Raw genomic sequence first — 22,323 nt, 5'->3', positions numbered from 1 at the left:
TTCTGCTGAGCTGCTCGTCTCCTACTCTGTCCCTGTGCCTGGCATTACTCTGTTCCAAGCACAGAACACAGCATTACCTTTAAACTTTGTGCTGTTGCTATTACCTCCTTGACTATGGTAACTGGATCCCTCTAAAGCCTCCCATGGATACTTTTGCCGACTCTTCAGTTGCTGTGCTGAGAACTTGATGGAGACAAAGTAGCCGTGCTTCAGAGCTGTTCTAAAAGGAAACTTGCTGTCTGTTCTCAAAGTACTGTTCTTGGTATTGACCAAGGGATGAGGCAATGTGTTTGCCAATATGGTGTTTACAAATGTTTCTCTTGTAAACACTTCAAGACTTCAAGTGTTTACAAGAACAAAAGGTACATCTTAAAAGCTTTTAAGGACCTTATCTGATAGCCATATATGGGAAGTAAGTGTTCTGAGCTCCAAGTGCTGAGGTACAAGGGAGAGTAGTGCAAGCTTTCTAGTCCTGGGTGGAATCTTGGCAGTTGTTTGGTACCCTTCCCTGGACAGTCTCTAAAAGAGGGTGGTGGCAACTGCAGTAACTTGTGAAGAGCTTAATGCAGAATGAAATGCTGCATAACTTTCAGCTGGCGGAAATAATCAAGGATTGTAGCTAATGGGTTTCTATCAGGCCTTGCCAAAACAGGTGCTTCAGGGCATGCGCAAAGACCTGCAGAGCTAAGGGATTGGTATCTTTAGGTTTCTTCTGTATACTATTGTTTCCACATGGATGTCAGTTAACACCTGTCTTGCACCAGATTTAAATAGGAATGTTGGAATCATTACAGGAATTCTGGCTTCCATTTAGTCTCCAGTCTAGTAAATGAAGTAAGGCATCGTGTTTTCCTGGTAAATAAAAGATTACATTCTTCAGTTGTGCTCAGAGGACTAAACAGAATCCTTTCCATCGCAGATGTTTCCTTTAACTTGCAATAATGCTCTACTTCACAAAACTAAAACAAAAAAAAACCCTAGCAGGTTGGATACTGGATAACTTTTGTACAGTAATCCCAATCTTCTTTTTAAGGGAGGTGGATAATACATTCAAGTGACCTTGTTGCCTGGGTTCTAAGATAAGGAAGGTTTTTCATGCTGAGGTAGTTAAGTAGTATCTGAGGAAACAGGCAGTTTTAACTCTTCATAGCAGACCTCTTCTGCAGTGGAGTTGAATTTATTCATAGTTTATAGCTGTTCTTCGTAGGTGGTGTTATTTTCAACATCTGGGATAGTTTACATTTTCTCAGAGCCACAGAAGGCTATAAAGCTCTCCTGCCTAATTCCTTGGCCAGTTATTCCAATCCAGTGGAGGCAGCCATTGGAACTCTTCATTTTTTGATGTTTTCTAATTGCTACAACACAAGCTCTAATGCTCCATAAAGCAGTTGTCAGAATGCTTTAAGCCTGGAGTTGACGTGCATCATCTTCATCTTGCATTTGTCTCATTTTCATTAAAACAGCAAAGAAGAATGCTTGTTAGATCTAAATCGTGTGCTGCTTTTTGATTGTTTCCATTCAAATAACAAAGGAAAGACAGTTCTTTGACTACTTGGATCCTTCTTTGTGTTGGTAAGGACTTGGTGCTAAGTAAATTATGTCATTCATGTATTCTGCACACCCTGCAGCATTTGGCTGGCCTGTGACAGAACACCTCTTACTTTAAAAATACACAGATCAGTTAGTAAATACAGCATGCTTGCACTGGAGGTCTCCAATGCATACTGTGGCAAGTACCAGAGAAACTGGTTTTGTTACTGGAAGGAAAACACTGTGTGAGAAGACCAGCTGTGAGAGATGAACTGTGGCTTGGAAGCTGAATCTCTATGTGCTCTTTCTTGCAGATGTATTGGACCTTGGTCAAGTAATATCTCCTCGTTGTATCAGAAATATTAATCTATAGAAGCACTGTCAGGAGCTTTGTGCTGCTGCGTTCATCGCTGTTTAAAAATGTCTTAAAATAGTTGTTTCATTTTTTCTGTCCTAAAGTCATTTTTTTTAAACAGACACATTAAAGTTGCCTTATCAAAGTATGAGAACTTTGTGTGTGGAAGAACTTGTCAAATGTGTAGAAGTTATACGTGGGTTTATAATGAAATCTGCTACACATCTGACCTTTTATTTCTGTTCAAATATGTAAGGAAGCTCTCATTTACCACTGAAATGCAGCTCTGTAACAGCTGAAAAACATCACTGAAGACAAAGGCATTTCATATCCAGCTAAATTACAGAGAACATTGTCATGCAAAGCAAAATTATGAGTTCTGAGACCTAACTAGAGAAGGTGATTTTCTTTTTTCCAAGAAGTCCTAAATGCTTTTGTGCAGTAACCTGCCCAGCATGCTGACTCTTCTTCATCGTACAGCCTGTAGCCACAGTTCTTATCTTTTGCTGATGGATCTTAAAGTTTCCCAGATGTGGGATGCGTCTACTGGGTCCTGGCACTTTTCCATGTAGAAATGTGCATGCCTCGAGGACGGAACGTCAGGTATGTAAGACTGAAGTGTTGTGAGTCTGGATGTGTTTCAGGAAGGAACAGCTGTGCCTGGACTAGCAGAGACAAGCAATCATGGGGGCGGAGGGGGCTTATATGAGGAAGAGCGATTTAGCTGGAAGACAAGCTCAGCAGAAATAATCATCTCGGTGTAAAAGTCTATTGTATTTAAGACAATGCACAGACAAGTGAATTAGACTTGTCTGTGCATTGTCTTATAGATAACTCCTTGGTTGGATGACTAAAATCACTTGATGTTTGGCACTATATTGCTTACCTGAGTGACCACAGCACTGATGTGCTGCAGCTTGCTTTGCAGCCTGTATACAATTAAGAAAAAAAGTTTTTGGTTTTAGTTTTTTTTCCAAAGGAAGTACTCTGTGTATTCATTTACTTTTCCTTAAGGGCCAACTGAGGTTGTTTTCAGAACTGAATTTGAGATTTTGAGCAGGTTTGAGAATCTACCAAGCCCTCATGTTATTAGTGCTCTGTTTCTCCTGAGACTGAATTGCATTGTTACCTGCTCTTTCTTCAGAAATTATTGTGTATTGTTAACTTATGTTTCCATTCATGTAATAACAGGGTAGTTGAGCAAATGATGATGGTGAGGAAATGATAAGAGGACTCTATTTTCTGCTGCTCTGTAGATCTGCCAACTGACTGTGATGAAATGTGATTGGTTGTGTTCAAGGCCAAACCCATGGTGACAGTGATATCTCTGGGACACCTAAGCCAGCTGAAGAGGAGCACTGTGGATTCTATCATCAGGTAGGACTGCAAATCGAGGTCTGCATATAGGTATACAGTCCAACAATCCTACAGACTTTGTTTTGAATGTTTCAAGTAATAATCAGTATATAACTGACTGCAGCATGGAGCAAAGCTACATTAGATGGCTTTTTGGAGGCGTGCTGGTTCCAGGAGGAGCCTTATGGATGGCAATGTGAAGCTCTGGGCAGGCAGATTGTTTCTGCTGCTGTAGCTGGAGGCTGTAGGTGACTGTATCTACTGGGCAGAACCTAGTGGCGCTAACAGCATGGTGGAAACCATGGTAGCTCACAAGAAGGGCAAAAAGTAAGAACAAGCCACTGATACAAACACTGGGCAAACTTGCTTCCTGAGTGCACTTTACCTGGCAAGCTCTTTAGTCTCTACTGCTGCTGAGTTACTTTTGTCCAGGAACTGTTTTCTTCACATACTTTTCTGGGGTGCCCTGAACCTAGTTTTAATTTGTCTGGGGTTTTAGAAGGTTCAAGGTGTTCACTTCAAGAATTTCTAACACTGAGGGTAGAAACTTCTGAGATTCCTTTTCGGTTGAGTTCTTAAACTGAGTGTGACTTTTTTTTGCCATGCATTGTCATGTGTCATGTTAGGACAAGACTTTCTGTTTTAGAAAGAAAGTAAATAAAACAACATTAATGCTTAAAGTTACCTCTAGCCTTTATACACCTACATGCCAGGTTCAGGCCTGTCAGTCTGTAGCACAATGAGAACTAAACTATGAGTGTCAGTGTTTGCACTCAGATTTCTGTGAATTTCCTCACTGAGTCTGAGGGCACAATTTTCTCACACCTGTTTGGTGTGAGCTGTATGTATGGGGCTTTTAACGATTACAATAGTGTAGTGGATGAGCTTTACATTAACAAAGTAAGTTAAGCTACAATGAGACAGAAACAGGTATGTGCCATCAACTCCATTTGATAGAATACCTGTATATGTGAGCAACCCAATGCTCTCTGCAGCTTTGGCTCTTTGATCTTCAGGCACTTCCGTGTCCCTCAGGTCGGAGCCGTATTCCAAAATCATCTGAAGATGAAATAAACCAGTTTCTCTCGGATGGATCTTGATCTCAGCAGGTAAAAAGTAATCAGTGAAAGCACAATAATGGTTTTGGAGCCTCTGGAACAAATTTTGTTGGCTTTTCTCGATATGTATTTTGAATGACACACAAAGTTGTTTTGCTCTGAACTTAAACAAGAAGTAGCCAGAAACTTAGGGTGCTCATGCTTGCTCCAAAGTAAGCTCAACTAACTGGTATCTAAGCAACAGTTCAGAATGCAACACCTACACTCTTATGACTTCATAGATTTTCCCCTAACAAATTTGCATTCTGCTCTGTGATGCACAAAGTGTAGCCAAGCAAGCTTCTGACAGGTGTTCTGTCTTGCATGTAGGATCTGTTGACAGAAGAATATAAGAATATTCCTGGTTTCTTTTTAAACAGTGTATGCTTCTTGCTGATGCTCTGGGATGGGAGGAAGGGTGCCCACGCACAGACACTTGAAGCAAACAAAGAAGGAATGCTAAGAGGATACAGTCTTCACCTTGCTTCAGAAATACCATTTTACTTTACAACTTTTTTTAATGTGCTTTTGTTCACCTTGCAGAGATACAACTAAGAGCAGTCACTTTCACTACTGTTTCATCCCTCTATTTTTCCTGCCCTTCTGATCTGTGCATCTGTTTCTGTTAGTAAAACAGCTTGCTGCTTACCTTCCCTTGGCCAACAGACAAAATGAATTTGCAGCAGTTGTGTATACTAAAACATGAGCTAGTATTGTACCATCTCTATGCTTCTCAAGATGCTGCAGTTCTGTCTGCTCTCACCCAGTACTCTTTGCTGTGTATATTGCTTGCTCAAATGTAGATATTTCAGATCTTAATGTTCTTCCAAGTCTTAACATTAATATGGTATGAAACAAGAACTATTTCTTCACCACAGGAAATCTAGCAGGTAATTTTGCACAATGTAGCTGAACTTTTTTATATCATAAAATGTTGTGATGATCAGGCTCGAAGAGACTAATGTTCCCTACAAGCTTACACTTAAGCTACCAACTGCAGAGGGGTTTGCCCCAAATCCCTTTCCAAGTAGGCAGTTCCTGCTGAGCTACCTACAATAGTGGGGGGGTGACTTCCATGGTAGTTTGAAGGTTATGTGAGCCTTACTATGGAGAGGATACTGGTAGAAAGAAAGATTATACATATGGACTGATGTGCTTAGTACTTAAAAAATAATCTTTATTATAACTTAAATGTGATAGGAAATAAATGCCACAAAACTAAAGGGGGAGGAAAAAAAAAAAGCAGAGGTCAGTACAAAAGAACACCTTGAAAGAACTCAGCTGATGGGACAGGTGTGGTACAAAAACCAGAACATGGTTACTCCACCTTCTGTATAAAGAGTCTATGTCCCTCAGTAAACAAGTAAGCATTTTGAACTGTACAAAATGTACCTTTTTAATTGAAGGAAGAATATATATATTTATAAATATACAGATATGTACATTGTTGTAACATTCACGATAAAAAAAAAAACCAACCCCGACAAAAACCAAAACAACTTCTGCCTGCCAATGTGTTTGGCGCTCAAGGCTTCCTTTTGATGTGGATTGTTTGCAATCTTTTCTATGTAGTCTATGCAAATTCGGATACTATAATTGACACCTAAATATCATTTCATGCATAATGAACACAGTACAGGAACACTCTTCTGTTAAATTCTGTTCACCTCCTCTGTTATCTTCAGGCTCATAATCAACAGCTTGAAGCACTGTCTTTCATTCTTGCAGTGGGGGAGTGAATGCGTTCACTTCACACTGTTTATTACTGCCTCCGAGGTCTGCTTTAGTTTGTTTCAGTTCTTTATTGAAATCATTCTATGGAAGCTATCCTCCACTAATTAGAGTGTATGAAATCCAATCCTGCTTGCAACTTGCAGGACAGAATGGCTTTGGGGACTCGTGTAATTAGCTGTATTCATCACTACTTCTTGGAATAAATAAATGCGCTTTACCTTTTCATTTAGTTTTTCAAAACCTACGTGGTTCTTTGATCCCCCTCATGAATCTCCGGATTAATGAGGGTTCATTGCTGGAGGCTGAGAGAAAGGAAATAAAAGAGCAGTAGAGGCATTCAGAATGAGTCACTGAAGTGACACCTCCTGGGGCTTGCATCGTGCTGCTTCTGGAGGCAAAACTTGAAGAAACTCACTCTGTATTTCATTACTGAGACAGCACCGTGGTGTCCTGGGCTGCTGGAGTGGTTCTGGAAACACTGTGAGGCAGTGGGTACTTGGTTCAGCATTGGAGAGAAAGCTGCTTTGTGGTTGTGCTCGAGTAGCCTCCTACTCATCCACTTCAGGTACACATCACGTGTCTCAAGTTTTCATGACCATTTCAAGGAAGTAAATGTAATTAATGCTCGGTAAAATAGACAAAGATGCCATACTCTAAAAACTCACAGGAGTTTGCTGAGGCCGAGTAACTGCAATTGCATTACTTAGTACAAAGCGGTCGAGAAAGTATTGTTCCTCAGCCTCATCTGGCTGTTCCATCATAAGCTGCAGAGAGGAGCCAATAGGAACTCTTTAGCCATGTTTAGATTTTGCTTTTCCTTTAAAATGTTGCTGAATTGCTACGTTTTGGGACACTGCTTCAAAGTCTTCATTCTACTTCCCATGCTTAATGGCAGCTCCATCCTCCTTTTGTGGCTGTTCCACTTAGGCAGGTTCTCTTCCTAGAAAGCTGTGGCAGATTCGGTTCCATGGCGACTTCCAACTCTGACAAATTCCCGAGGGAATTTATCCAGCTGCTCGTAGGCCAGTCTCCCATCTTCACCTGAACACAACATGTTAAAGCATCATAGCATCATGTACCATAACCGTACAACCTTTCAACCATTGGATTCTCTGCTATTAGAAGGTTACCGGTAACTTCTTTCCCTCTTAACATTTCTTACGTTGTTGAAGGCAACTTCAGAAATTACTTGGAAATTTAAGTGTGCTTGTCTGACTAACTTAAGGATTACTTGGAAAAAAAAGGTTCCAACTATTTCTTAATTTGCCCTTGTGGGTTGCTGGTTTTATTTAGAGCAGAACAGTAGCAGCTGTGGCTTGTGTGGCTAGATGACAGTATCTGTACAACTGTCTTACTTAAATGACCTGCAGTGCTCCGTGTCTCAGCTGCAGCTGTAATATACTTGAAGCAAATGATTATCCATTTCTAATTTAGGCATTTTCACCCACTTCTTGCTTTCTGGCACTCTTAAGAAATGAGTCTAACCACATCGTGAGTTCACCGTTAGCAATCAAAAAAGGTCTCTGTACGTCATCTAGAAGAATGGTACCATCTCCCAGAGTTGACACAAGTGACATAGGGTTAAATGTTTCAGAATCTGAGCAACAACATGTTGGCAGCAAAGTGAGTTCCTGCTAAATTGGTAACTGAAGAGTGTGTGTTTGATGAATTTGCATAAGTAAAATTAGAAATGGATGTATACTCATGAGGAAAACTTATGAGTTTTCCTTAGAGTTGAGGATGGGCCAGGAAAATACAGTTTTGTTGTTTTTTTCAATACTGGACGAGTGCCACTTAAGTACTGGGGTCCTGAAACTGTGCAGCCACAGTTGTAGTCACACTGGTACACAGCTAGATTACAGGTTAATGAGCAGGGTGGCTGTTGTCCCAGGGAAAAATGAAGGTCTCTGCAAGGTGCCCGGGGTTCTGTGTGAAGGAGCTGTTGCAGGTTAGGATCTGTCCCAGTAAGCATATGGAGATCATTCAGCTCAAATGAAAGCTTGGTGGTGCTAATGGCACTTGCAAGTGTGATTTGTTTCAGTAAGCTGTTTAGGCAGCTAGGAAGTGCAGGGTACGGTGACAGCAGAGGATGCCCAGGAGGACAGGGTGTGGTATGTTGCAGAAGGGGAGCTGGTCCTGCCTCCTCAAGGATGAAAGGTTACGCTCCATAGGAGAAGCAGAACACAAATACTGTTCTTCTACATAACTTTAATAAAAGGTGTTGTACTGAATGCCTACACTTGTTTTTCAAGCATAAAGTTATTATGAAGTAGATCTCTTTTGTCAACTTTTCCTTTGCTATTTTTCCCTTTCTGCTCCCCCCCCCAAACTCAGATAGTTCAATTTCTCTCTTTTTGGTCCATTTTTCATGATGTTCAGAATGAATAATTTTGAAGAACATATGCTTTTAACCTGTTCTTGCGTAATTCAGATGTTTTACGTGTACTTCTGTTCAAAAAGAAAACAAAATGCTGCTGTAAAGCAGGCAACTCACCAAGTGAGAGCAGAGTTTCAGAGGCTACTTTTCTAATCTCTTCATTGTCAGACTGGCAGAGCGTGACCAGCATTTTAATACTCTCAGTAGCCTGGAAAATAGAAAAAAGAATCGTATTAACACTACCTATTATGGTTTAATTTCAGAACATCCTATGGGAGTATTTACCACCCTCTGTATTTCCTTTCCCATTCACTATGCAGATGGAAATGCCATCTTGTGTCCTTGGTCTCGTCTTAAAAGGGTTCACAAACCAAACTGCGTGACAACGCGCACACCCCTCTGCCCTGCCTCTCTTCATGCAGGATGAGAAGGGCTCCTGCTCCACTAGCTTTGGCCAGGAGGTTGTGCAGGGGAAGCTGCTGGAGCACCCAGCTCACCTTTCCTCAGCACTAAGATGAGAAACCCCATGTCTCAAGCTTCATGTGGGAGAAACTATCACTCTGCTGTAGGTCTATTGCATGGAGTATATATTTTTTTGCTGTGTCCAGTACCAGTTGAGTTAGCAAGCAACTGTTTTTCCTTTCTTTTATGGGAAGTAGTGCAGAAGTGGTACCAGAGGTGAGCTGATAATGTAGCGTGGCCTAAACTTCCTCTTACAGTCTCTCTGTGCAGTGTCACAATTGAGCTATGTATCTCTTCTCCTGCTGCAATCTGCATGCGTTATAGCTAGTTTTATCCTAAAAAAGGATTATTTTCTTCCTCTCCTTCAAAACAAAGCTTCTAAACTGTTCCCAAACAAGGAAGCTGTAAAGCGATGTGCAGCAATGCAAAACAAAAGCAGTACTGCTGCTATTACAATTTCTATTTTGCATTCTCACCTCTCAGATGTCCTTTCTTTAAAGTAACGCCAAGCACCACAACTAAACTCCTTGTCTCTTACCTTGAGGTATCTTAGAGCCAGGCAGGCTGCTTTCTGCAGCTGGAGGTTGGGCTGGGTTAGGGCTTCACAGTAATAAATCAAGGCCTGGAAAAAGATAAAGAGGAGTAGCCATGAAAATGTCTGTGACTGTGTGGAGCAGCAGGCTAGAGAGTGGAGTCTGTCACGAATGGCTGGAAGTCAACCCCTAATTTCTTCTCATTCCTTTTCTCTCATCTCTTTAATGTCTGTGTTTAAGATGGTCCTATTTCCTGCCTTCATCATCTGTGCTAGACTCACATCTGAGGTGGGAGATCTCAGTTGCCAGCTTCCTTTGGGAAAAAAAATGCGACCTACATCTTCGTGTGTTGATGATGCTGGGGACTTGCCTTCAAGCCAGGTTTAAGGTAGGCTGGCACAAAAGCCAAGATGTGGAAGATAGCTGGAGAGTTCAGTACTTGCTAAATACGTGCACTGTCTGGTTTAGTACCTGTTTAGTATAATGACAGGTAGAAGCAGACTGGCACAACGACAGAATTAAACCTGAGTATTTGCAGAAAAATTAGGTGGAAAATCTCTCTGGTTCAGTTTAAATCAGGGTCAGAGCGATTATTTTATAAATGTAGACATCTGAGACACACAGACAGAAAAAAGCATTATGATTATACAGGCCCCTTATGCAACAGGTGATTTTCTGCCACTTACCTTCTCCCTGAAGTGCTTGTTTTCTGCAGTAGCTGTCAGGAGTGATGCCACAGTCTCACTGACTTCATTTTTGTTTTCATTGAGAAGTAAAGCCAAAGCTCTCAAAACTTCTTGCTGTGGTGGGAGGTTGTTGGAGTTTATTTTGGACACATTTTGATGCAGTTTTCCATCTTTCACAGACTGCAACATCTGAACCACAGAAGCTAGAAGTGCAAGGGGAAGGCTTTTGTTACTTTTTTTTTATCTCCCGTGTTTCAAATTTCTCATTTCCCCACCGGGAATCCTCACTATATACAGAGGACAAATCAAAAATCCCCATCTGAATATTGCAGCATTGTGGTGTATCTTCACGGGGAACTGGGCTTCAGGTTGGGCTTGTTTCTCAGATGTTCTCCTTAAGGAGGATATGAGTAGATGGACTAAATGGGATGCTGTGTCACTTAAATTCTCATCGTAAGAAGGGAAAATCAATATCCTAGCCAATGTATTGACTTCCAGTGCACTTTTGTGGAAGTTTTTCCAAGGCAGATTGATGTTTCCCATCAAAAGCCAGGGCTGATGTGTTTCAGAAGTGAGCTGAAATGCCTTTTTCCTTCCAGACTTTTGATTAAAAGCTCTCCAGTTAGCCCAAACAAAAGGGAAAACTAGACAAGGTTCCTCAAACTGCATCTAGGCTAGCTCACAGCAGAGTCTTGGAACTCAATGATCTTTGATGTCCCTTCCAACCCAAGCCATTCTGTGACTCTGTGAAAACTTGACTTGCCAGGAATTGCAGTCTAGCATGCTTTGTGGAACATCTGCTTCTCTCTTTAAGTCTTGGAGGCAGAGCCTACCAGTGACCTAGGTGCTGTCATCCCTTGGCTCCTGAGAAGATCTCGGCACTTCATAGAATCAAAGAATTCATGAGTTGTCTCCATAAAGGAGGATGAAAGACTGGAACTCCACCAAAGCGGTGGGCATGGAAAACTTGCCAGGCCTTGGGACTGGCTCAGCACTATCAGCCATTTCCTAAAAAGTAACTTAACTGTTTTTTCGTATTCATATGTGGAAATAGAAAGGACTGAGGGTGGATCTGCATCAGCTCCTCCCCTTTGATATGGGCAACTGTTGGGGTGCAGTCACATTTAGTATCCAAGGCATTTCTTTGCCTCTGCCCTGCTCTTTTGTAAAATCAGGACACCAATGCAATCCCCGTTAGCTACTATATTTTGTATACTCTACCTTCTTTTGCAAGCTGCAGCAAATAGCTTCCAAGGTCATTAACACTGTGGCTGGCAAAATAGTTGTAATACTGAAAGACTGTAATGATCTCTGAAGACATGGAGGAGTAGAGGACGGGCTCTGTCCGGTCCAGAATCTGAGATACCAGGATTCGGAAAACTGCAGGGACCAGGGACAAAAGGATGTGTTAGTGAGAACAGAAGCTGCTGGCATTCCTGCCCAGGTCTGTGGCATGCAGAAAGTGAGCCTGAGAATGTCCTGGAGAGGAGCAGAATGGAGCAGGAAGGAAACCCCCCCACCCTGGGTGGGCATCTGCAGTCTAAGCAAGCCATCCTGTTCCTGCCCAGGGAGAGCTAGTCAATGGAGCTGCAGTTTGACAAGTGGTACATCCAACCCCAAACAGAAACCTATATTCAGACAGACGCACTTGAATTTGTACACATTTCATGCCAGTGAACTGTAATGGGACATGGACATTATATATAAGCACATTATGGTTGGACTAGATGATCTTAGTGGTCTTTTCCAACCTTAATGATTGTATAAAATGGAGAGGATTCCTACTGCACTGTATCACTTTCAAATCTGTATTTGGGAACGCACTTTCCGATTACCTCATATGCCTTTAAACAATGATTTCTTTTCATTTTTTTCTCCTATTCCGATCTGATTATTTCAGGCCGAAATTGTTCCAAGAATTTGTTGCATTAGTTTTCAAATAACATCTTGGAGCCATGCCCAAACAGACCTCCAAGGGATTGGAAAACAAAGCAATGAAAGCCGAGTAAAGCCCAGTACAAAACTGTTCTCCATTTTGATGACAAATAACTTTTTTTGCAGCAGGAGGTACCTGTTTCTGCAAGCCCTGGACATTCCTCATTCACAGTGGCAGCAAAATTGATATCCAGCTGCTTCATCATCTTGTCTGCAGTCGTGTGATAGACTCCTGAAGGACCAGTACACTTCATCCAGAAAGCCAGCAGCGACAGCTTCTTGTGGAACTCTGGGATTGCTGAGGGAGAAGACAAAATGAAAGGTGAAACAAAGTTGTGCTCAGTGCGTTGTCTTCCTAAAGGGAAATGTGATAGGTGTGGAGGACATCCACTCCATCTCGCTGATGGAAGGTAGGTCACCCTGTGTCACTACCTTCACAGAGGTGGTCACGTGCTGACCCCAAGTTTGTGATGTGTTGTTTCTGTTTCCCAAAAGATGTGAGAAAATCTGCTCCCGATCCAGTTCTGGACACTGATGTCTCATCTCTTTGAATACCATGAATTACTAGGGGAAATACTAGGGGAAATGAATGGTCTGCATGAGACTGGTCCTTGTCCAAGCACTGCTCTGTAGCCTTGGGTAAGTTACTCCATTTTGGGATAAACTGTTTGAGGAGTTGTATTATGACTCCTGTAGCATAAGGCAGATCTTGGCTTTCCTCAGGAAAGAGGTGGAGGACAAGTTTGACTGCAGAAGTGGCAGCATCCCCACCCCATTCCTGCAGCTACCCCTGCCCACCTTCTGCATGTCAAGCAGGATAAGGATCAGTACAGCCCTTTCTTTCCTCACCTGCTTATTTCTGAATAGCAGTACTTAAGACAGAATAAGGTGAGGCTGGATAAGGCCTGGGCAACCTGATCTAGCTGTGGTGTCCCTGTTCGTTGCAGGGGAGCTGGACTAGATGGCCCTCCCTTGGAAGGGAGATAGATCCCTTCCAACTCTAAGGATTCTACGATGCTATGAATAAGGTTCCTGACCAACTTCAGCGACTGCTACATCCATTTGTGAGTTATCTCCTGCTATGGTGGCACTCCCTGCAGTCACGATGGTTATTTCAGCAGGCCCGCTGCCCAAACCAGCCCTTTTCAGAAGGAAGACCCCTAATGTGCCTCTTACCATCGGTAAGGGAGGTGATGCTTCCCAAGTTCTCGGTGCTGATCTCTGCAATATTCTCCATTACAAGAGTCTGCCTGGACAGCTTATCAAGGAGGTCTCTTGTCACAAATGGTGTTTTACCGGAGAAGACAATTTGCTAATGGAGACAAGATGGAAAGGAAGACGAGTCATTTTGAAACCTCAAAACAAAACTTAAACCTCTGAAACACCTGGCACCTGAAGAAATGAGATGGCAAATTCTTTGCCTGGAATTATCAAATATTTCTTGTTGCTCTGCTTTGTTTTGGCTCCGATCCCCTGCCCAGCTGCCTGTGTTTGGTGCTTTCCCATGGCCAATACGCCCCGCTGCTGACATCTGCATTTCCTTCAGCAGTCCAACATCATTCATATCAAACCTGGACAGAGTTCAAGCCTGCCTCCCTCAGCTGCATATTTACTGTGAGCTCTTGTATATGAGCCAAAAACTCCCTTTTTCTCATACTCGTGAGTCAGTGGAGTGTCCAGCTCAGTGCTAAGGGTACTGGAATTAGGGTTGTTCTGCATTGCTCCAGTGGGCTTCTGGGAAAAAATGCTGATTATATCTCAAGTTGAAGAGTCCGCTCCAAAATGCTGTGACTGTTGTGGTGGGGGTGAAGAATACCAGGAGGGGAGGCTCCCACTGCCACCACAGCCATCCCAGCACTCGCTGGCCTTGCCAAACCATTTACACCCACAAAAATGTAAAAATATAATGCAGAAATGAGCCGGGCTCGGTACCTGGATGAGCTGTGTGCAGTACTGCAAGTGCTTAACTATGGTTATATCGAGGCTGTCGCTTCCTGTGGTCAGGGGAAGAGGGCTGCCAGCAACGCTGGTGCCGACCCCTGTGTCCTCAGTCAGGGCTTCGCTGAGGTGGCCCCTGGCTTCGGGGTGCTCAGTCCTGTAACTGCAGAGGGAGGAGGAGGTCAGTGTGGGGCTGTGGCTGCCCGGGCAGACAGACACACGCTCACTCAGAGATGGGCAACGAGCACGGAGCAGAGCTGAAAGCAGCGCCCTGGGACCACATAGCCCTCAGAAAGCCAGAAACATGGTGATGAAGACATCATGTCCCACGTGAGCAGTGGTACGTGAAGCATGGTAGGGACAGGCCTTGAACAACGTGGTGTCTGCACCAGCAAGTGTCTGTAACCTTGCTGTCACATAGAGGCACAAACATTGGGAGTAAACACCCATTTCTCAGTAAATCATCTCCCGTGTTAGTCCAGAAGAAGCAGCGTTGCAGTTTGTGTCATCTCAAGTACTGAGCTGCTGAGAGCAGATGTAGGCTATCAGCATCTTCCTGGTGCCAAATTTAATGGTCATTGCAGAAAGAAAGGAAAACCACTGCTGGAATAAGGGACATGATATTTTCATAGGCTGTTTTAGGCACACTGTGTACAGCTTAGTTTGCCAGTAGTTTCTGTAAGAGCGTAAAGCTGTTCTCGCTGTGTTTTAAATCATTATTTCCAACTTCGTCTTGTACAAATGGTCCTCCCTGCGTTTAAATACAAAGCCCAAGGTTGGTCCCCAGGCTGCAAGTGTGCTTGGCTGCAGGTCTAGGAGCGTCAGCGCCTGCGATCCTTACACTGAGTCACACGCAGCTAAAAGTGGAAGCTGGAATCCACACCGTCTGGGATGAGCCCAGGGGGAAAAATGAGATTTTAACTTCTACTTCGAGATTCCAGTTGGGTTCCAAGTTAGTTTGCAACTAACCTCAATTTCTTCTGCTTAAGTTAAAATCATGCTGAAGTGCCTGCCCAAAGCCAAATCTTTAAATCAATGACCTAAGCTCAGAATACCCAATTTCCTGAGATTTTCTTCCCACCATATCTCTGAGCGGGAAGAGACAACGCAATGAAATGATGGGAACTGAACGTCTGTTGCTTGTTTGCACTCAGAATTGCTTTGAACAGGCCACGATAAGATGTGAGAAGCAGAGCTGTCCCGTTGGAAAGCACGGGGGCTGAGGGAGCTGAGCTCTGCTTTTTCTTTTTTGCCTGCTCTAGTGCCACACATGGGCAGTGCTAAGGAAGCCGGTGTGCTTTTAGGATCTAATGATCGAAACACAGCATCTTACGGTCACACAACAATGGCAAACCACAACACAAAACAACACAGCTCTTTTTTTTTTTCTCTTTCTTTTTTTTCCCTCCAGAAGACCAGAAGTGATGAAAGAAAGGCAGGTAACACGCAGGGCCATGGACAGAGTACCAGTCATCACTCTTACATTCCAAAGGAAACCTACACCATGCTGCTTAAATCTGGCCCTGTGTTATTGTTATTGACAAGCTTAATCCACTGCAAAGACTCATTCGGCTAGAGAGAAAAGACAAAGGGAGGGGGGGAAAAACCACAGAGGAGTTAGTAATTACATCCAAGGAAAGCCAGGTCCAAACCTATGTCAAGGAAGAGGCTCTGCCAGTATCGATGACAGCTTAATTTAATTTACCCATCTCTTTTAGGGGGGGCAGATTGTGCATATTTGAACAGGGAAAAGATTATCCTGGAAGCTAAAGATTTGGTACGCAGCAGCCACCGGAAGCCCTCTGACCCTATAAACTCCTCCAGGATTTGTCAGTCTTCCTTGAATAACGTGTGCACCGGGATCCTCTGTTAGCGACAAAGAGCTGGGGGAATCAGTTTGGCTTAAGCACAGCTGGCAGTTGCTCCAAACTTACCTATTCTTCTCAACCTCAGTATCTGAAAATACTGAGTCTGCACCTCCTCCACCATTACAAACCTCCTCACCACCACCATCCTCATCATCAAAGTCAGAGGTGTTCAGGAAATCAAAGCTTTCTAAAGCACTTTCAACTGTTAGACTTAAACTGGAGGACCTGCTTCGGCTTACTGCTGGCTTGCACTGCAAAGGCAGAACGAACCAATGAAAACCCCAGATATTAGCTACTACTGAAAGAAAAACATAGAGGATAAAGCTTAAAATTTTCAAATTCTTCATTTTATTTATGATACTTCATTTTATTGGGTACTTCATTTCAAACCTTCATATTCATAGCATACACAATCAAAGCCTGGGAACTGGGAAATCCTTCCCATCCTCCTCCCCTCCCCATCCTACCTCCTCTTTTGCCCAAAGAGAAGACCTGCAAAGGCAAAAATCAGCATGTTTTATAGAAAGGACATCCCAAGTCCAAGTGACGCAGCTTTCAGCATCCTCCAAAAGGAGAGATGGTAATTAGAACACTGGAATTTGAAAGAGAAAGGCACACTGTATAATGGCTGTTAGAGGTACAGAAGCAGATTTATATGTAAATATATATACAGTGACACTACCGAATGTATTCCAGGTATAACTCCAATGAAGCTAAGCCATACTGGTCCCACATTTGCAGATGTATACATGTGATGGACGAGAGAGGACTTCTGTGGACTTTCAAGCCACATTGCTTATGAAGGAAAAGCTAATCATGCATCAATTTCCTAGGTGACAGAAAAAGGTAGCATTCTAACCTGTAAACCAACAGTGTCTAGAGAGGGAGGAAGTCATCCTATCTCACTGCTGGGATGAAATATCACCAAGGCTTTGCGGGTGCTGCAGGAAGTACCAAAGCCCTGGTTACACGTGGTGGTTCATCCAGGTGTGCCCACAGACTTGATGCCAAGGTTACTTTGCCAGAGCAAATGATGATCAGCAGCTGGAGTTGTGTGAGGACTTCTGCACCTCATGCCCTGCATGACCACTGATGTACACTGCAGGTACAAAGCTGCATCTTCCAGTCCTAAGTAGGAACTAGGACTCTGTTTCAGCTTGTAAAAGGAAACAAGCTGGCCTCCGAGTTTGGCCTTGGCTCCTCTAGATCTGTCAAGGCTTTGAGTTTCGCTTCTAGATCATTTGCACAAATTGTATGTTAGCATTCATGATGCTTGTCACCTTGAACCGACAGCACAGTCTTCCACTGTTCAAACACAGTCCACAACACCTCCACAGGGCTGTGTCTTGCTTCTGCGGCACAGATGGCTTTAGCTGCCACGTCTTTCGAGTGTGGTAGTGCGGCTTCTTCAGGCAAGAGCAACAGCAACATGTGGGTTTTGTGTTTCTCTGACCATCTGACATGGCCAAGAGAGCTTTCTTCAGCCACAGCTCGATTCCAGCTCAGCCTTCTGAGCCCAGCACTGCCACTGCGGATGCTGTACATCCACCTGCAAGCTGGTCAATAGCCACATGCAGATGGAAAGTAGGTCTGGGAGAAGCAGCCATCCCCAGTGTGCAGGGTTCCTGTCTGCACATCTGTCCTCTCTTCCACTATCCCATGCCTGTCCCTTTGTGGCTTCTGATAAAAGGAGCGTGAATGAGCAGTCTCCATTGTCCCTCTGTTGCTTGGACGCTCAACTTCATGGCACAGCAGCCATGAAGTTGAAAATTAACAGCAACGGTAGCTTTGCCTGTTTGAAATACTGGGGAAATAGTACGAAAATCAGGGGCTGCAGACTGTCAAAGAAAACCCCACTTTACTTGGAGAAATGCCATGCAGCTGCATACACCAATGGAAACAAAGATAATAACAAAGCTGTGGGCTTTTTTTTTTTTTTGTAAAAAGATGAAGGCTTCCCTCCTTCCTTCTCAGCTTTGTTTTTAAAGGATGAGATTTAAATGACTATCAGACCAACTTGCATATGAATATGAAGCATTTGAAATGATTTCCCATGTGATAGTATTTGCACAGTAACACGTCACGAGTTATTATTCACAGGGGAGATATGAGTCACAGTGATCAGCAGGCAACATATTAACAACACACATACAAAATTCATTACTTCTTTCCGATCTTCAATGTGTTTGGTTCATCCTGGTGTAAAGACAGGATGTCTTCTTTTAGAAAATGCACGGGGGGAAAAAAGGGGAAGGCTTGGGAAAAAAACAAGGAAGGAATGGCAACCTTCAGTAGGATCTGTGCTTCAAAATCACTTTGGCAGTTTAGAAAATTCAGCTGCCATGCCTACACGGCCTGATCCTCAGCTGGTGTAGTTTTGCAGAGCTCTATGTGGTTGAGTGCCAAAGTACACCCACCAAGGATGCGGCCTCTGAATTTTAAAGGCAGAAGATTGGCTATAATCTGATCTCCAGTATGGCACAACTAGCAGGCTCTCAAGTGGCTTCTGCAGAGAAAGGCGTAATGTAATTACCCCTCTGCCATTGTACCTTTTTCTCTTTCCCCCAAGGTTAGAGTAGATTAAAGGATCCGTTGCTTTGGCATACAAGGCTACCACCAGCACACTGCAGACGCAAGTTTAAAAATACAACACTGTGAAAGGGTGCTCCAACAGGAGCAAATCTGTTAAGTGATCTCTGATTTGATGTTTGCGAGGAACAGGAAGAGATTCTACTCGCTCAGATATCCTTTAGTGTAGTACTTTCCGAAAATGTACTCACTTTTAGGATGTCATCCAGATGCATCACTTCCTGGTCCAGGTCCTGAAACTCTTTGTACTGCTCTTTATGCGGCTCAAGAGCTAAGAGAAGCCCTTGCAAGGCTTCCTCAATGCTTCCATCGAGATAAGACTTGTAGCCTTCTGATTCCCCACTGATGGACCCCTCACAAGGCAACCTCTCTGGGGTCCCAGGCACCTCGGCAGATGTCAACCTTTTCACCAGCTGCTTGGTGATGTTGCCCTCATAGGTGTCCAGCTCCACCGGCTTCAGCTCAGAACCTTCATCCGTGTCTTGCAGAAGAGACACCGGGACGTTTGCCTCTATGAAGACACGATCACTCCCAGCATCGGAGGGCTTTTGGCAAACTTCAGAACGTGCCCTGGGGGTGACCTTGTTCCCGGTCACCACTGCCTCTCCCGGGGATGGCAGGTCCTTGGGCTCAGGGACGGCGTCTCCGCAGGAGTCACTGCTGCTGCAGTCTGGGCTCGAGCTCTCGGACGACTTGAGAGCTCGGTGCTGGGTAGCAGCGGTGGTGATATCGGGGCTGGAGCTGACGTGAGCAGAGGAGGGCTCTGCTGGGTTGGCAGGGGGCACGCGGTCTTCATAAGGCAGGTCGCCAAAAGTGAAGGAAAGAGGCCGTTTCTCAGTGGCTGCCGTTCCATTTTCAAAGACATCATCTGGCAAGTTTGACTGAAAAGATAATTGAGAGAGAAAATGTCTTTCATGTCTCATTGGAAAGAAAAAAAAATCATCTATGTGTCTGGGAAAGACAAATGCAAGGAGTAAGATTAGAGAAGCAGTCAAGACTTGAGAAATGGAAAAATCACTCGAAATCCAATTTGTGCTTTCATCTGGGACAACTCCTGACTCCAGCAGGATTCTGCTGGGAACTCCAGGTTCAACATCTCTTTGGGGTAAGCCAAGAGCTCTGGTAAGCATGTCCCATAGCAGCCCTAAGCACCGCTTGTCTAAGCAAATTGACTCCGACACCACTTCCATTGCACTTCCCACAAGAAGTGGGGCAATGTCCTTCTTGGTGGGCTGCACTTAAGTTATCTTGGCTACATTTTCACATTCTTAGAGATTTCTGTCGTATTTTTTTCCTGACTTCTAAATTAGCAATCCTTAAACTGTACAACAGTCTGCTCCAAAAGTTTCTCCACTGTCACATCATTTTAATGGGGATATGACCCTGCTATCAGGTTTGAAGCATCACAGAGCTGTAGTACAAATCCTATTATCTTACACAATTTTCAGAACAGAAAGAAAGGCAAAAAGCAGTAAGAAGGGGAAGTACAAAAACCTGCCTGGAGCCAGAATGTAATAAATCAAAGACTGAAATTTCACACTGATGGACTCCGAAGCAAATTTTAGCCTTCATTACATGGCAAACTCATGCAAAAGCACAGCACAGATGAATGACAACTAGTATTTTGCTGACAATTTGCTGGAAGGAACTATAAGCACTCACATGTTGGCAAGGCACTTAGAGTTAAAATGTCCAAAATTTGCATCATTTTCCCAGCAGCTTTTTTCCCTAAACATAACGATAGCCTACGATTTATTTCTTTCCCCTCACAGGAGTACGCTTTCAACCTCTCCTTTACTGCTGAAAGTCAAGTCACTCAGCAAATGTATAACATCAGTCAGTATGACACACCATTTTTAATAATGCCATTTTTAAGAATACCATATTGGCTTGTGCTCCTGCCCTGCACTCCCCCCTCAGATCATTATCCCTGTAGAAACCAAGGCTAACTTTGCTATACCGCAAGCAGCATGGGCTCACACTCACACTCTCCCCCCATCAGCAGTCAGCAAAATAAGCAAGTTGCACCAGAGAGCAGCAAACGAAGCATGCATGGGAACGGAGATGCCACATGGGCCCTGATAGACTCCTTCAGCACACAAATACCAGGACTCACATATAGCTCTAGCCCTGCTTTGGGGCTTAGCCTGAGCGATGGCAGATCACTAAAAGAGCGACTGCGCCGAAGCTTGTCAAAGAAAGTGTCTTGCAGAGCATCTAAGATTGCCAACCTTGGCCTGTCTTGCAGGGGATGCAGCCATTTCTTCAACAGTTAAAAGCAAACATGGTGAGGAGGGCAGGTTAACTGAATGATTCGTAGCAGAGTATTTAAATTAAAGGCATGGGATGTAGCACTTGTAAAATTCACATCTCTACAGATGGCTTATTCAGCTTAATATACAGTCCTTATAAAGCATTCAGAATTAGTTTCATGCAAAAGCTAAGAGCACCTTACGAACCTCTTTTTCACCAGGGGACACATTAAAAATCCCACTGCTGCACTGGCTGTTTAACCACTGCTATGGGAAGAACAGACATTTTATAAGGACTACTGAAGTAACACAGCAGTCATGCGAGAAGAATAGTTACATGGTAGTTGGCCATACAGCATGCCAGGACCACCGTCACCTTCTTTGAGGATTAGCAGCTAGAAATGCATTTGCTTTGTAAGTATTTGTGAGGGTAACTTGCTGACACCAGGGAAAAAGGCCTAGATGTGGAAAGCAACGAAGCGTTTGCAGTGTTTGAACTGCGCTAGGGTTTCTCATTACATAAACACGAAGTCAAGGAGGGCTTACAAAGAACGAGTGGTCCTTGAAGGTTGGCGTCTCTGGAGTGCCTTGGCTGTACATGGACATTCTCCTCTGGAGAGCAGAGGCCTTGCTCACGTTTCCAGTGGAGGGGGTCAGGTCTTCCACATCAAAGGGGCTGCAAGCACACAGACAGGGAAAAAACAAGAGCAACAAAAAACACTGTTAGGCTGATGGAGAAGGAATTTCAGGTCCACAGAAAGGATTTTTTTGAGAAGGGTGTTTATTAGCACATGAAAACTCAGAGGTGGCGTTGTTTTAAACTGAAGCGTTTAAAAGAAGGCATTGTTAATTAAGCAGCAGGCTCAGAAGTGCAGCTTTCATTCCTGATAATAGCACTTTATTCTCAGAAATCATTTATGCAGCACTGCCTGCTTCTCAGAGAAAGGTATTCTTGGAGCTGAGTTGACAGGCAGCACGTGTGGTAACAAGGAAGGTGCTCAGCAGAGTTAACAGTAGCTAATAGAGCTGTTGCATTATAAAGGAAATCAGTTGCTGCCATTGCTAGCTTCATGTTTATTGCATTACAAGAAATAGCATACACGACTGTAAAAGTTACAAACATTAACATTACATGACAGTTGCCTATTTCATTAAAACACACTGAGAATTGGGTTTGTATCCAAACGTTATCAGCTTACCCACACTTCCCACTGCCCTAATGCCATGTACAAAGCCCACAGACTCTAGCTTCCAAACCATATTTTTTCCCACAAAGAGAGAAGACACCACATTGATAGACCTCTTCTGTGTGGTTGATTTTGATTTATTTTTCTTAGAACAGCCCCTTGACCCAGAGACCATCCAACCAGTTCTACTTACTACCAGGTGATTTCAAGGTTCAGCTTGATTGTGCCAAGGTCGTTAATGTCTACTGCAACCACCTGGGGCCGAGCTGCAAATAGGTCTTTTGTTTCACAGGTAACGCTTCCTACAAGGATGTGAGTAGCAAGGCCCTTCACTTCTGTCACCTATGAAAGAAAAAAAAACAGGACATCTAGAACCACGCAAGGTACTGTAATCCTTAAATACAAGGAATAGTTTTGTTTTCCT

General features: G+C 43.6%; 1 protein-coding gene and 1 long non-coding RNA gene across 6 annotated transcripts in view; one reads left to right on the top strand and one right to left on the bottom strand.

Annotated features, from left to right (window-relative positions):
- Positions 1–2,777: 2,777 nt before the first annotated feature.
- LOC107052675 lies at positions 2,778–14,005 on the top strand. Of its 2 annotated transcripts, XR_005855993.2 has the most exons (5): positions 2,778–3,262; positions 9,685–9,832; positions 12,192–12,475; positions 12,561–12,704; positions 13,013–14,005. It is a non-coding gene; the product is annotated as an uncharacterized LOC107052675 (long non-coding RNA). The 2 variants fall into 2 exon arrangements; XR_006936320.1 differs by lacking the exon at positions 9,685–9,832 and having other exon boundaries at positions 2,831–3,262.
- The window catches only part of FAM65B (family with sequence similarity 65, member B), a 57,615-nt gene continuing 40,783 nt past the window's right edge, over positions 5,492–22,323 (bottom strand). Inside the window, exons 11-22 of one of the 4 annotated variants that reach the window (XM_025147283.3) lie at positions 22,093–22,241; positions 21,259–21,388; positions 18,652–19,341; positions 15,938–16,122; positions 13,998–14,166; positions 13,242–13,377; positions 12,202–12,363; positions 11,352–11,510; positions 10,131–10,333; positions 9,450–9,533; positions 8,567–8,657; positions 5,492–7,113 (exon numbers count right to left, since the gene is read on the bottom strand). In XM_025147283.3, coding sequence (XP_025003051.2) covers positions 7,013–7,113; positions 8,567–8,657; positions 9,450–9,533; positions 10,131–10,333; positions 11,352–11,510; positions 12,202–12,363; positions 13,242–13,377; positions 13,998–14,166; positions 15,938–16,122; positions 18,652–19,341; positions 21,259–21,388; positions 22,093–22,241 — 2,259 coding nt within the window. In that variant the 3' untranslated portion in view covers positions 5,492–7,012. Of the gene's footprint in view, positions 7,114–8,566; positions 8,658–9,449; positions 9,534–10,130; positions 10,334–11,351; positions 11,511–12,201; positions 12,364–13,241; positions 13,378–13,997; positions 14,167–15,937; positions 16,123–16,196; positions 19,342–21,258; positions 21,389–22,092; positions 22,242–22,323 lie in introns of those variants that run through there. The other 3 variants (XM_040684568.2, XM_040684558.2, NM_001012865.3) reach the window with 3 other exon arrangements.

The sequence above is a fragment of the Gallus gallus genome, chromosome 2, assembly GCF_016699485.2.
Source record: "Gallus gallus isolate bGalGal1 chromosome 2, bGalGal1.mat.broiler.GRCg7b, whole genome shotgun sequence".
Classification (NCBI taxonomy): Eukaryota; Metazoa; Chordata; class Aves; order Galliformes; family Phasianidae; genus Gallus; species Gallus gallus.
The sequence above is the reverse complement of the archived record's forward strand: the minus strand, read 5'-3'. Positions and strand labels throughout refer to the sequence as shown.